This window comes from Artibeus jamaicensis, unplaced genomic scaffold (genome assembly GCF_021234435.1).
Source record: "Artibeus jamaicensis isolate MK-2021 breed Jamaican fruit bat unplaced genomic scaffold, CSHL_Jam_final contig_3126, whole genome shotgun sequence".
NCBI lineage: Eukaryota > Metazoa > Chordata > Mammalia > Chiroptera > Phyllostomidae > Artibeus > Artibeus jamaicensis.
The window spans coordinates 3,843,459-3,858,797 of NW_026521723.1; the positions used below are offsets into that span (position 1 = coordinate 3,843,459).

Here is a 15,339-nt window from a genome sequence, read left to right on the forward strand (position 1 = left end):
GAATCTTCTGTGCTGCCTTCTCCTCGGCTTTGGACCCCGCTGAAATCTGAGAAGGCATGCAAAAACCACAGTTGCAATTTAATTTTAAGTTAAAATTTCTACTCCTTCTCTATCCAGGGAAGTTGGGCCCCTGGTCCAGATTCTGTAATCTGGTTTTGCAGAGCAGGTTGAATTTTGACTCTTTTATCCTTGGGTGATGGATATGTATTTGCATAATTCCAAGCAAAGAAGGTCTCCAAAGCAAAGGACTGCTGCTGATTTGGTTAGTGTGAAGGGGCCGCAAGAGACCGTGTGCAAGGAGCACACAGAGGCTCCGGAAGGAAGTGTGGTTGTCTTGACTCAAAAAAAAAGACCTGAACCACCTGGATTGCTGACAATGGATAGGTTAATTTTTTTAGCATCAAAATGGACTGCTTCTTTTCTGCTTTTTTCCCCACTTTTGTTCAATTAAGTCAGACTTAAAGCCAAAGCCTGTAGGTACTGATAATGTAAGCATGCAAAATAGAAAAATAAGCACAGAGTAAATAGTTGATGAATGAAAAGATAGAGATTTAAAAGGCCACCCTAGAAAAGAGTAAATATATTTTGTAGAGATATAAATAACTGGAAGAAAGACTCAGTGAGAAAGTCATGTGAAAAATACTAGTGAAAAACAGTAAAATAACGGGTGAACTGACTATTAGGATAAAAATAATAATGCCATTCTTCATTGTCAAGGAGAAGAATTGATTTTGGCCCACTAGGTGATATATTATTTTTCTTGTTTTAGGTTTGTGCTGATACACATAATCTTTTATTTGTTCCCTCCACAATCCAATGGTGAATCTATTATTTTACAGCTTCTGAAAACCCTGCCCCTCCCTGGCACAGGGACAAGACAATATTCCTAAGCAGGAAACTATCTCTTGTTCTTGAGGCCCTTACATTGTAGTGGAAGAGAAAGTCGGTAGGGACCAGTGCATGGTATGTATGAACCAGGTGATCAAGAAAAGAGCACAAGTACCTATTTGCTTCAGTCGTGTTTGACTCAGGAGGCAAGTCCTGGGGAAAACATTGCTCCACGTTTGGAGGGTTTAAATGCAGTGATTGTCCTCATTAACACTTCACAACAACCAAATGAATTTACCAATGACTAAAAAAGAATCCATCCTCTGTATTTAGCTTAGGAAATTTGAGAAAAAAATAGATTCCCCATGAGTAAAATCCTATATAAGTATGTACTTAGATATCATGCTCTCTAAGATAAAGAATTAACTCCTGTAGTGAAGAACAATGTCATGATTTACAAATAAGAACTAAATTCACTAGTTTATTAAGGGAAAAGGTGCTAATCATTAACTAATTATTTTGAGACAAGTACTATCCCAGCAAAATATTAAATAACCTGAGCATCTATTTTAAATAGATGAGTTTAGTCAACTTAATTACTAGAAGTTACAACAGAAGCACAAACAGGAACCCAGTTACAGGTTAACTGCCTGTTTTCCTCTCCACTGCAGACATGAACTTGGAGTGGTCCCTGTCTGCGACCTCTCACAGACCCCTGAACAGCAGGGTGACGCGCCGCACTTCTCCGGCTTCACTCAGCATTACCTTTTCCCAGGTTTTTCATCTCTTTCCATCTCTAAGTCCATATTCTTTCTTTTCCAGACAGAGGAGTCCCCTTATATCAATGGCAGGTATTATAGTAAAATTATCATTTCCCCTGAAGAGAATGTTACATTAACTTGCACAGCAGAAAACCAGCTGGAGAGAACAGTAAACTCCATGAATGTCTCTGCTAGTGAGTATTTCATTTCTGGCATTAAAAAAGTAAGAAAATTTGAAGTTATTCTTCATTAGTTTAAAATCTTCAATTCCGCCTTCCTATACTGCATCATGGTGAGTTTTATTTATTTTGCAGTTGATATCATCATCATAAGGTACTTTTTTTTTATTATTTCTAGTATCCATTCTTGTACAGTCTGTGTTCTGACAGCTAAATCATCTCATGTTTTGTGGGTCAAAGACCTTAACTTACACAGGAATGTTTCCCAAGAGCAACAGATGATATGAAATGAGTTGATATTATTTATTCTAGTTTGTGTTCAGAATTATAGATAACTCAAAGATGTTCTTAAAACATTTCTGTGACAGTTTTAATGTTGGTAAAATTTTAATTACCTTTAATTTATGACTTTGCATTTCAATGCTTTCTGGTGTTTATCCTGCCGTTATTTTGTACAGGAATGCCACGTGCTAAAAGTCATTCAGCAAACTGGTTGTAAAACAAATGTTAGAATTCATGAAATCTGGTTTAAAAATGGATGATTTTGAATATCATATTTGAATCATAGCTCAAAATCAGATAAATGGTATCATCTCAGACAACGCGGAAAAAAAAATCTGTCAATGGTGAAATCAGCCAGCACGTAAAAACTAAAAGCAGGTTCTTCTGAAAACAAGTATAATTCATTTGAAATTATTCATCTTTACTTCTGCCATTGTTCCCATTACTGTGTCAACCGTAAGTCAGGACCAGCCTGACATGAGGCCCAGTTGGAATACCGTTTGCAACTTTAGCAGGGTAGGAATGTACTGAGGAGCAATTAGCTGGAGCTGGGAGAAAATAATTGTGTAAGGATAATGGTTCTTAACAGATTGTGACTGGACTATAAAAGTATGCTGAACTGACAAGAAAAGAACCAAACAAATTTAACTCTCAAACAGGAGCATTGACTTCTCTAAATTTAATTCCACAAGTATTGATTTATCCCACCTAGAAAGAGAACCTATCCTTTCTTCCTGAGCACAGGTCTCTCTTATTTTAACCCATTGAACAGTGGTTTCCTAGACGTGGCAGTAACTTGATCGGCGTTTAATACAGCCATTTTCCAATTCAGTGGGCCCCTCCGGAAAGTTCAGTTTTTAGGAGGAGGGTCTGGGAATCTGCAGTTTAACAGACATCACTGGAGGTTCCGATTCAGGCCCATGCATGGAAGAATATCTATATAGTTTAATATTAGATAGTAATGCATCTCATCGGGGATTCTTAAAACGACCCAGGTTCATTCATGGCCCTGTCAGAGTTAATTAGAGGTTTTTGCAAACATCGCATATGTTGCCTGTTAACGCCCAAAACATCCCACTTGTAACCTGTAGCACCACCACTTGAAGAAGGTCCCTAGTGGTAAGTCCCTGACACTGAAGGGGAAAATTAATTCTCTTCTATTGAGGCAGGAAAACTTGGGAAAATGCGAGAAACACTACATTGTATATTTCTAATGTGGCAACTTGTTTCTCTTTCAAAAAAAGTACTATTAAAAGGTGGTAGATTGTGGGGAATTTACTATGGATTTTAGATTAATACTATAGCTCATCAGTGGTAAAATTTCCTATGGTAGATTAATGCCTTTGCCGTTTTAACCACTCTCCTTTCCTTAAGAAAAGATTAATTTCTTTGTAGGGAAGTTCACGCTCTATTAAGTGTAAATTTTTTCCACCCTTAGCTGTAGAATAGGTACTTTATCTTTGAGTACTATTACATCATACTATAGTAGTAAAGGTGACTTTCATTTATCAACAAATTTTGTTTTTAATTTCATATTAACATTTTTCATTTCAGTAAGTATTCCAGAACACGATGAGGCAGACGAGATCAGTGGTAGGTACTATGCTGCCGACCCTTCTTCCTTGACTACCAGCTCAAGCTTTATGAAATGTCGCTGTTTGAGTAATTTTCTTAGCCTCCACAATTTTGACTTGAATTAAAATAGCAAATGAGACGAGATAGTAAGAATGCTAAAATTTTATCCTTAAATTCACAAGTTTGCATGTTACTAACATAGCGAAGCTTCATCATTTTTAATAAGAAATAATAACTAGATTGACTTCTTTTCAGAAATCCTCGGCGCGCTCTATAATTGCATGGGTCTGTCTTCTTTGTTGTAGATGAAAACAGAGAAAAGGTGAATGACCAGGCGAAGCTGATTGTGGGAATCGTCGTTGGTCTCCTGCTTGCTGCCCTGGTCGCGGGTGTCGTCTACTGGCTGTACATGAAGAAATCAAAGTGAGTTGTGGGGAACAGGTCTTCACTGTTCGTTGACTTCCGCTAGGAGAAATGCAGCGTCTAAATTCTGCTCAATACGAATGGGCATGTAATTTCTGTGACAGGAAAGACCTGTTGCCCACACCAGGCGGGTCCTGTTTCGCTTTCAGCTCACAGTGGTGGCATCACCAGCGGCAGGGACGTGACTTGGGGTATGATTCTGTGTCTGGCTATTTTTCTCTATCAGTCGTTTGAATTCAAGTATTTGATTTTTTTTCGTGTCTGGGTGGATTCTTTAAAAACATATATTGCCTAAAAGTCAACGTTCTTAATCATTCACTGGAGGTTGGTAGAGATTAATTAAAAGTGGCTCAGACCTCCTGAAGGTGCGGCCAGGTGGGCAGCGACGGTCTAGCCGGCGGTGAGACTGCCAGTCGGTTAGTGTCATCTTGTCATCACTACTCCCCTCTTCTATTTAGGTCACTTTGCTTCATAGAAGGATCTAATTCAGAGACAAATTCATCATTATTTTGTCTTGAATTTTAAAAAATTAGTTAGACAAAGTACCAGGATTACTTTAAAAATGATTTCGATGGTGTAGAGATTTAAAACTATTAATCATAAAATAATGCAGATAGTATCAAACTTACAAATCATCTAACAGTTGTTTATCATGAGAATCCCATTAACTAATGGAGATTCTCAGCCTGCACACATGCCTCGTACCTGCTTCTCATCGCCCAGCCCTGCCCCATATTCAGGTGTGGAGTTCCTACCATGTCAGGAAGTGTTCCCCTTCTGCATTTAAGTTCGTGTGCGTGTCCACTCTCCCTCCGGGATGCAGTCGCTTCTGATAGGGGCACCTCACTGCGCAGTCTCGGGCAGTCCCTACCCTCACATGGCAACAAATGTGTTCTTTTTCTCAATGAACATTTTGCCTACAGCTGGCAGAGATGGAGTTTCTATCATTTGCATTTTTAGAAGGTTTTATTGGTGGTTTTGCAGTATACCGCTCATTTCAAACATGGGTTTTAAATCCTTTTATCTTATAAATGAAGACATTGTTTTTTTCAAGGGGATGAATATTGCTAGTGGCGACTTTGGAATTAATTTTATATTTTCTTGTGTTCTAATACAACCCCTTTTAACAGCTCAGGTAACTTAACTGAAGAGAAAAAATCAAAAGAAAAAGCAGGCTCGGGATTCATGCAGTGACTCTATAAAGATATCACCAGTTTTAGTGGGGCAATATTCTAATGGAGCTGCGATCAAAGGGAGGCAGTAGCTCAGAAATTTTCAAGTCACATAATATGAGCATGTGCTGAGCTCTGTTTTGTTCTCATAACCATCACTGAGGTAGACACTATTGTTATGCATGTTTTACATTAAAAAAGGAAAGGCAGAGAATGGTTAAATGACTTGCACAGTTGGTAAGGAACAGAACCATATTTAATCCAAGACTATGGTGCTTTAGAATCTTTGTGTTTAATCACTAGGCCTTACTTGGTCTCTTTTCTCATCATATGAGGCAGAAACATCTTCTTATTCTGCGTTGAGGTTTATATGTGTGTCCACTCTCCCTCTGGGGTGTAGTTGCTTCTGATATGGGCACCTCACTGCGAGGTCTCGGGCAGTCCCCACCCTCATGTGGCAACACATGTGTTCTTTTTCTCAATGAACGTTTTGCCTACAGCAAAACATTGTGGGGTTTGTGTCCATGGTTCCTGTGGGTTTGTGTCCATGGTTCTGTGGAAAATTTAGAAAACTGCCTGACCCGTGAAAGTGAAAGGAAATGCTAAGAGTTGCCTAGAGGCCATATCTATCTTATAAAAATTATCCACCTATGTGGATAAGTTTCCTAATAATCAAAATCTTACCATCCTTCATTATAATTCATCATAAGGTACTGAAAAATCTAACATCTTGGGATCAAGGGTATTTCTATTTTATTTACTTAGAGTTTCTGATATACTCCTGAGTAATTTCATTTACTAAAAAAATGAAAATAAAATTTCCTCTCTTCTGAAATGGAGCTGAAAAATAAACAGCCATACTCTGCATTATGATCAAATGATTGTTAAATTCTTGGGATATCCCCAGCATCCTAATCCCCCTACTTTAATGTCCAGTGTCTCATCAGACACAATTTTCCTTCTATGAATAGAAGAAATTTATGTGTGTTTGTGTGTGTGTGTTTGTGTGTGTGTGTGGAGAGGTGTTATTTCATTGGTTATTACCATATAGTAAGTAACCCAAAGTTAAAATCACAGATAAGTAAATACTGGGCACTTGGCTGTGTAGTGCCTACAAAGGTTAATGGTTAGGTTAATGGTTAAGACATCCTGAATTTCCTTTAAAGTATCTCATTAAATTAAGTGCATTTTCTTACCTTCCGACATAAATATTCATTCAAATAACTGTTACTTAATGGAAAAGTGCACCAACTTCTCTAGACTTAACATTATTGGTAATCAAAATAATAAACTGCAATTCTCATCCCAAGCATCAAAGTGTTTTTCTTATGAATTTGTGGCACTCTTCAGATTTCCTAAGTGCTTTGCATTCCTGATTATTCTTAGCAAGTTATTCATTGCTAATGTCCTCTGAGATAAGCCAGCATTTTGGAAATATGAGTTAATGTTAATCCCTTTGTCCAGTTTTTCAATTTATCATATGAGCCTTTAAGTTCAGGATTGCTAAGGCCATTTTTGGTTTTCCTATATTCTTTTTCTTTCTTTTCTTCTAGATCATTCCTTTAACTTTACAAATTTATGGAAGGGTTAATTTCTAGCTGTAGCTAATTCATCAGCATATTCCATGAATGTGAGAAATGTTTGATAAAGATATGATTCAGACTTTCCCCTGGGTACCTAAAGAAATATAGTCTTGTGTTCACCATCTTACAAAACAAAACCACCAATAATCGTAGTCACCATTATTGCAAACAACTCTAAGCAACAATTAAGAGTCAAACATTTGACTTAGAAGTCTCAGTGATACAACTACCCAAGTGGCAAAGTTCTAGAAACATTCAGGGGAAGTTTTTTGTATTTAAAATTTTGTGTTTTAAATTGGCAATTTAAAATCTCATTCAAGAGAGATGAGAAAAGCAAATCTTTTTTGCCCAAAGAAAATTGAAGAGTATATTTGTTAACATACCTAGCGGCTGCCCAGTTGGTGTGCACCCCCCATTCCATTATTGTGACCTGTGTACTTTTACATCTGTTTTAAATATGGAGTCCTGCAGCAAGAAGTGCTTAGTAATGGCTCTCAGCGTTTTGAAATTATGTATTTAGAGCAGAGTAAGGACTCATTATTCCTCTGCTGCTTTGATTCTTAGAGCTTCTCACTGGAAGATGTTTAAAATTAGAGACTCTTTTGATACTAAGAATGGATGACTCTGACATTTTCCATATGTGTGTAGTGTCTCAACTAATAGTTCCAGGCGAAAGGCGTTAATTGACTAAGCCCACTCCATGTCTGGTTGTTTCACAGGTAGGAGAACATTGAAAACCAAGAGATCATTTAAAATGTTTTAAATAATTTATTCTGTTTCCTTTTATGCTGTGCTCTGTGGGAAGTTAAATGTGACTATTGGAGTTTCAGGTCCTTTCCTGTATATCTTATAACACAAGGACTAATGAAAAATTCAAAGAGCCAGAGGTAAAGGGAAAAGGCAACATGATGTAGCCACGAACTTGTTCAGAGGTTTATTAAAACCATAATTTCCAGGTTTGTTGCATTTAAGAGACCCCTGGCCACCATACTTCTTATCACTAAACTGGGAGTAAGCATTTCCAGGACATTTGTGATCTCAGCATACACATTGTCTGAATATTGGAAACTTTCAGAGAGATTTACCTTTTCCAACTGTGGGACTCATGACTATTTTTGTGAGAATAAGTGGGTAATAGGTAGACAATCTGGAAATCTAAAATTCAAATATCTTCTGTTAGTTCTGCCTTTATGCAATGCTATATTATTCCACTACCATCTCAGACAAAAAATAAAAATAAATAACAGTTCTAAATTGGTGAAGGACTAAAGAGGATTTGCCTATAACACTGAAATGTTAAGAAACAATGTTATGCCCTGGCTGGCATAGCTCAGTGGATTGAGCGCAGGCTGCGAACCAAAGGGTTGTAGTTTCGATTCCCAGTCAAGGGCACATGCCTGGGTTGCAGGCCAGGTCCCCAGTGGGGGCCTCGTGAGAGGCAACCACACATTGATGTTTCTTTCTCTCTCTTTCACCCTCCCTTCCCCTCTCTAAAAATAAATACATAAAAATCTTTAAAAATAAATTTAAAAATGAAAATATTGTTTAAAAAAAGAAACGATGTTATATTAAGCCTCTAAAACCCTGCTCGTTAGTATTCCTTGATACATAGAATAGGGTCTCAGAAGAAGGTTGACTTTTACTGAATTCTATTTCCAATCAATACTCGCTGTGATGAGGGAACATCGACTCCCTACTGAAAAGAAAGTGCTGGGGGACTGTTTATAGCACATTTTAATCTTTCCTCACTTATTGCTACATGAGCACCTACTATTCATTTTACTTTTTCTTGTTTTTGTTCTTTTACTGAAATCCTCAGCAATGTAATGAGAGGAATACAATTAATCCTATTTTAGAGTATTAAAGGTTCAGTGAGATTAATCTGCCCAGGAGTATTCCATATCCCATATATTTTTCAAATCTATTTTGGTGCCTCCTCACGACTTGTTTGGAATTAAAAATTTACCTCTGACTTTGATGTCCTGTGGCATTTAACGTAGTGCATGGGATGGAAGGGTATGTTCTGAAGCTGGACTAATCCAAACTTTGGCTTCTTTCTCTCTCTATCCATCATCTGGCAAACAGCCAGAGGAAGAAAATAAAATTCCCCATTATTCTATCAAACCATCAATGACAAAGTGAGCTAGAAGGGAAATAAAATATTGTGGAAATGCTAGAGTCCCCATCCAGTCAGTCACAAAGTCACTGGCCATTCAAAGGACAGAACCATTCATGCCTGTCCCCTCCCCTATGACATGTAACCCAAAATATTTCCAGAGGAAAGGGCTTGTATGGAAATACAATGTTTTCAATTGTTTACATTTCTCTTAGCTCTCTGTATATATGCTTTTCTTTTTCATTACAAGGGTTTGTTTAAATTATTGTTTTAAAGTAAAGGAAAGTCCTGCCCCCTGAGCACCTGCCAAGGCCAGGCTGTGGCCGCCCCAGCATCATCCACCTTAAGAATGCACTGCAAGCCTTGATCCTGAGTACACACAGGTGGCATCCTGTTTTGTGCATATTTAGTACTTTTATGTATATTTTGACCTCCCCATCTTTAAAAAGGATGTGCCCCTTATTAATATTGGCCTAGATGAAAAGGCCGTTTTCGATTTCCTCCTGAGGACAGCAGGATTTCCTCTTGATCCGGAAAGTTTCTTTGGAGAGTCAGAAATTCCAAGGACATAAACTTGAAAGTTGTAATAAGACAAACTACTCCTCCTTTCCTTCTTTAGTCCCAGAAACAGCTGACAGAAATTGTCCTCCTGAGACGCAGGGATTACATAAAGCCCTTCTCTCCTCCTCTAACTAATTAATCTTAGCCCGAGAGGAAACTCCCTCTGCTGAGAGCTGTGAACAGGGAAGAGAGAAAAATAACTATTCTCCTGGGTGTGACCTTAATCACTGGTACAGGCGTCAACAGCCAGTTTGCTGGAAGTGAGTGGCAGCCCCACTCTGCCTGGGTTCCACGTCTAAATACCTGCGGTCCTGGGGCGCCCAGCAGTGCTACACTCATCAACTGAAAACCACAACAACCCTCCTCAAACTTGAAAGTGCTGATGATTTCTTGTGCTGCCTCTGAATTTTCAAATTTATTATGCCCACCTTTGGAAAACCTGAAGTTTTACTAACTCTTTCGCGGGCGCATTGTTTTCAGTGGGATTGCTTTTGTTTTTCAAATACATCGTTCAGTGACAGTGTTTCAGTGTCTTTGCAAATGGTGTCGCATCCCTAGTTCGTGGTATATTGGTTAAGCCTGCCACGCCTGTGCCCTTCACTTTTGCTGTCTCCTCCACCCCCCACTAAATAGGTTTTTAATTTGGATATAATTGATATATAACACTAAGTTTAAGGTTTAATGTGTTGATTTGCTACATTTATATATTGAAATGTGATTACCACAGTGGCATTAGCTGGTATCTCTGTCAGGTCATATAATTCTCATCTCTCATTTCGGTGAGAACACTGAAAATCTAGTCTCTCAGCAGCTGTGACGTGTGGGGCACACATGGGAGGTGCCACCAGATTGGTCCCCACCTCCTCGGAAGGATGTCTCACAACAACTTCCTCATGTTGAGGGAAATCTCACCAAAAGAGTTAAAGAATATATATAAAGGTATATAAAGGTACATTTTATATACCTTTTTAAAGGGTATATAAATGTAACTTGAACCCCTACTAGGCGCTTCATTTATGGAAATAACAGATGAGGAGTTGAGACCAGCGTTAATGCCCTGCTGCTACTTCACAGACAGGAGGCCCGAGGAACAGCTCTAGGACTCTGCTTCAGTTTGGGGTGGCCCTGTCACCTGCTGGGGCTTTCGTTTACATGACCCATTTGTCCTCACACAGTCCCTGTGAGTAGATCCTCTTGTCCCCCCATTCATAGATGAGCAAGTTTGAGAGGAAGGACTTGTTCAAAGACCCAGCTCAGACTTGGTACCTGAAGATGAGAACCCAGCCCCTCTGACCTCTTCTGTCCACCTCAGAGGTTAGACCAGACAGTCACCTCTGGGCTTACTCCTAACATTAATTTATTGTGATTCTATGATTCACATTTTTCTTATATTTAAAGTTACAAAAAGTCGACTGATGAAGAAAGTTTAAGACAAATAACCATAATAATTTGCATTTTAAGCCCAAGCACTCATTCTTCATAAATACCTGACCTTGTCTCTCCAATTAGTTGACTAAAAATATTTTGCTAAATGTAATGATTTAAATAATTCTTTGTTCTCTTCCCGTCATGGGTGGATTTCTAACTGATGTAGTTTTTTTTCCTTCCTCCAGCCAGATTTATTAAACATAACAAAGTTCTATATACAAAGTCAGCTGGACCCATACTGCAAAACAAGATCCTTTCTTACTAATACTTTGATAAGTTAGTCCATAGAGTGTCAAAAACAATTTACCCTAAAATTAATACTCAAGTACCCAAAGCACATTCGGTGACTAGCCTAACTACTGAAACTTTACAGGTGTGTAAGATCATTAACCTGGAGAGGTCTGAGTCCCCGCATGGGCTGCTGGAGAACTGAAGTGAGACACCAAGAGGCCATTCTGTGCACTGCTACTGCGAGGCCCTTGTGTGTCGTGGGTCACCATGCTCCCACGCTGTGATTCTAGACACACCACAGGGGCATCGGTTTGCGGGGCTAGCACAGATATGAGCCGGGCATGCTCATCTGACAGGGTCCCACGGCAGCCCAGGAGGAGTCCTCGTGAATTTGTGCACAGGACTCCAACAATAGGTGATTCTCCCTGTGTCCTCCACATGCTGCTCCAAAGCCATCTCCACCCCTTGGCTCTCTAACCTGACCCAGGACAGGGCTGCGCGCCTCCTTCTCCAGCACCCAGCACAGGCCTCCATACCCACTGGAGCTCTTTCACATCTCTGAATTTTTACTAAAGGACAATTATAGAAATATAAGTTATAAAATTATGTTTATTTTTACCACATCAATCTCAAAGCCAAGCCCAAAGTAATCAAAATACATTGTTAAGGTTTTTCTCTGCTAGGGAGAGTGGACTTGCCATAACAAAAATGAAGAAATCCATAATAAAATGCATGTACATAGTATGCACATGTTCTCAATGAATACTCCCTTTCCCACCAGCAACACTGTTTTCATTTCTACGTGGTGCATTTCACAGTGGTTAACACTGAGCATATTTGTGTGACTGTGCAAGTTGGTGCATGGACACTGGAGCCAGACTGCTGGAGTTTCAGTCCTGCCTTTGCTACTTACTAGCTGTATGACCACAGGGGAGTTTATTTCTCTTAATGTGCAATAGAGATAGCCCAAGTCTACAATAATTCAATATCTCTGCATCACTTAAAACAGTGCCTGTCATATGAAGGCTTTATCAGTCTATTAATTATTTTTCAAAATGAGATTAAGAAAAGGGAGAGTTTTGCTTTGCATTTACTACTTATTATTTTGTTTTGTGAACTTTAAAATGAGAAATTTAATTCGTTTGGAGTTGCCTGGCTCTTGTACAAATATACTCTACAAACATGTTTCACATCCCTCTTTTGTCATGGCCCCTGTTTTGTCATTTCGAAGTGTGGGCAGCGGCAGTTCCCCCAGGGTGACAAGCTGGAAAACGCACGAGCAGCCCTGGGCTCCGCAGCTCCCCAGAGAACGTTCTTGTGGCTCTTCCTCTTGAATACTTCCTTCTTCTATTTGACACAACTTGATGAAATCATAGAAACTATTCTCCATCCCTAGACAAATAAATCCACCTAGAAAGTAAATAAAATGGAAAATGGAAATGGTATGTAGTTTCCGATTACATCTTTTGTCTGTTTCTTTCAATGCCTAGCAGTGGGGATCATGCTTCACTTTTTCTCTGTACAAGGTGGGGCAGAAGTAGGCTTACGGTTGTGAGCACGCAACACGAGTTTATTCTTGTGTTGTTATTGCTTAATTATTGTATTATCTTCCATATAAACAACTGTAAAACTACTTTTGCCCCAGCCTGTATAATGTTTTTATAGCATGAAAGTCAGATTTGCTTGCATTAAATGTACAATTACGTCTGCTTTGATCTAATCAATGTATATACCTTTGTAACCATGATATTTCACATCATGACACACAGCATTCCATCACCTCGCTAATCACTGTGGACTCCCTTCATTTCTAACCTCCCAGCCCTGGTCTCGAAGGCAGCCCCTGTGCTGACCGTTGTCACCAAGACTTGCCTAATCTTTAACCTCATGTAAATGGAATTATACAGGGCGTACTCCTTTTGTCTGATTTCTTTCATTTAACATAATGTTTCTGAGATACATGTACAATTGATTTTGTTTTTAATTGCTGAGTGGCATTCCATTGTTATACTATATCACATTATTTTAATCCATTCTCTTGTTTATAGACAATTTGCATAGTTCCCACTCAGGATATTATAAGTAATGTGGCTAAAATCAACATTCTTATCCAAACACTTTGGTGGTCATATGTTTTTATTTTCTACTAGAAATGGAATTGCTGGGTCATAGGGTAGATATTTGTTCATGAGAAATCCCAGACAGCTTTCCAAAGCATTTGCCGCTCGTGCGCTTCCCACCAGCCCAGCATGGGAGTTTCGGGTCCTCCTCACCCTTGCCTAAATTTGGTGTTGTCATTCCATTCAATTTTAGTCATTCTAGGAAGTGTGAAACGATATCTGATTTTGGTTTTAACTCACATTTCTCTGAGCTCTATAATAACTGTAAGGTGCACGTACTTACCAGTCATCTTCTTTCCTGCAGTGACTATTCAACTCTTCTGCCAGAGATTTTATTCGTATTTGTCCTTTGGTAATTGACTTGTAAGAATCCTTTGCATATGCCATAAAAAGTCCAATAGATGGTGAATGTTTTGTTCTAGTCTGTGGCTGGATTTTTTTAAATGTTGTCTTTTGGTGAACAGTTTTTTTATTTTGATGGAAAAAATATTTATCAATTCTTTCATATAATGTTTACTGCTTTTTGTGTTCACGCCACAAAATCTGCGCTTATCCCAATGTGGCAAGTGTATCTTTTTATGTCTTTTTTAAAAACTTTATAGTTTTAACTTCTGTATTTAAAAACATAATACATATGATTTTGTGTATGATACAAGGTAAAGGTGGTATATTTGTTTGTTTTTTGCTTTTGTTGTACATATGTTTATCCAGTCATTTCAGCACCATTTGCTAAAAAGACATTCTTTAACCTTGGCACATTTGTCATAGTAACAATAATAATGTGATTTTTTCAGCTTTGATATTCTGTTCATGTTAGCAATCTTATTTCTTTGCATTTTCACATAGACTTTAGCAATTTGATCATTTCTACCAAAATTAAAAAACTTGAGATTATTATTGCTTTGAATTTATAGCTAAATTTATCTTAAAAATATTTAGTCTCCCAATTCATGAATATTATATATTTCTCCATTTATTTAATTATTTTCATTTTTCTTAACAATATTTCATAGCTTTTAATACATTTGACATGTCTTATAAAATTTGTTCATGTTTTATGTATTTTGCAGCTCTTATAAATGCAATTATTTTGTCATTTTTATTTTCCAGTTTTTTAAATATATTTTATTGATTATACTATTACAGTTGTCCCATTTTTTTCTTCCCTATATTCCCCTCCACCCTGCACCTCCCCTCCCACTAGCATTTATCTCCCACTGAGTTCATATCTGTGGGTTGTATATATAAGTTGTTTGGTTTCTCCATATCCTAAAAACAAAAAAAGAAAAAAGATTTTCCAGTTGTTATAGTAGTATATGAAATTATGATGAATTTTTCTTTTGAAATGCATACAACCCTTTTTCTAAATTCATTTCTTAGTCCTGTTAGTTGTTTTCGGATTCCTTAAGATTTCTATAAAAACAATCATCAGCAACTAGAGATGATTTTACCTTCTTCTCTTCTGTTCTGTACGCCTTTTATTTCTTTTTCTTGCTTTATTGCACTCAAAGCGAGCCCCAACACAGTGTCAAATAGAATGCTGACAGCAGACGTCCTCACACGTTCCCAGTCTGAGAGGAGGGATTGCTCAGGGTTGCCATTGTGGATGATGTTAGCTGTGTGTTTTCCTATGTAACTTCCCACAGTCAGCTACACTGTGTGGTTGAGGGCACAGTCCTCCAGATTGCCAAGTCTGCCCAAGGTTTCTGACCCCAACTACAGGGAGTTAGGATCCAAACACAAAGTTAGAGGGGCGAGTTCACATAACACCACTTCTGACACCAACTCAAGTTTGGGGGCTTCCCCAAACCACTCTCGGGCATGGTAATTTTCTAGAAATATAGAACTCACAGAAACCTATTGTACTCATGGTTATGTTCATGACAACTAAAGGGTACATTAAAATTGACCAGGGGAAGAGAAGTATAGGGAAGAGTCCAGGAAGGTTCCAAATGTGATGTCTCCTTTGTCCTCAGGGATATGTTACTTTACTTATGGATGTGTGGCAACAGTGGGGAGTATTGCCAGTCTGAAAAGTGTACCCAAGTTGTAGTGTCCAGACTTTTTAATGGGACTTTAT

The 15,339-nt window shown here is 38.3% G+C and overlaps 1 protein-coding gene across 1 annotated transcript in view; it reads left to right on the forward strand.

Moving 5' to 3' along the window:
• Window positions 1–15,339, forward strand: part of ALCAM (activated leukocyte cell adhesion molecule) — a 198,332-nt gene that overhangs the window by 168,766 nt on the left and 14,227 nt on the right. Inside the window, exons 12-14 of the mRNA XM_053663166.1 lie at window positions 1,651–1,783; window positions 3,605–3,643; window positions 3,931–4,048. Of these exons, the coding sequence (XP_053519141.1) occupies window positions 1,651–1,783; window positions 3,605–3,643; window positions 3,931–4,048 (290 nt within the window). The remainder of the gene's footprint in view (window positions 1–1,650; window positions 1,784–3,604; window positions 3,644–3,930; window positions 4,049–15,339) is intronic.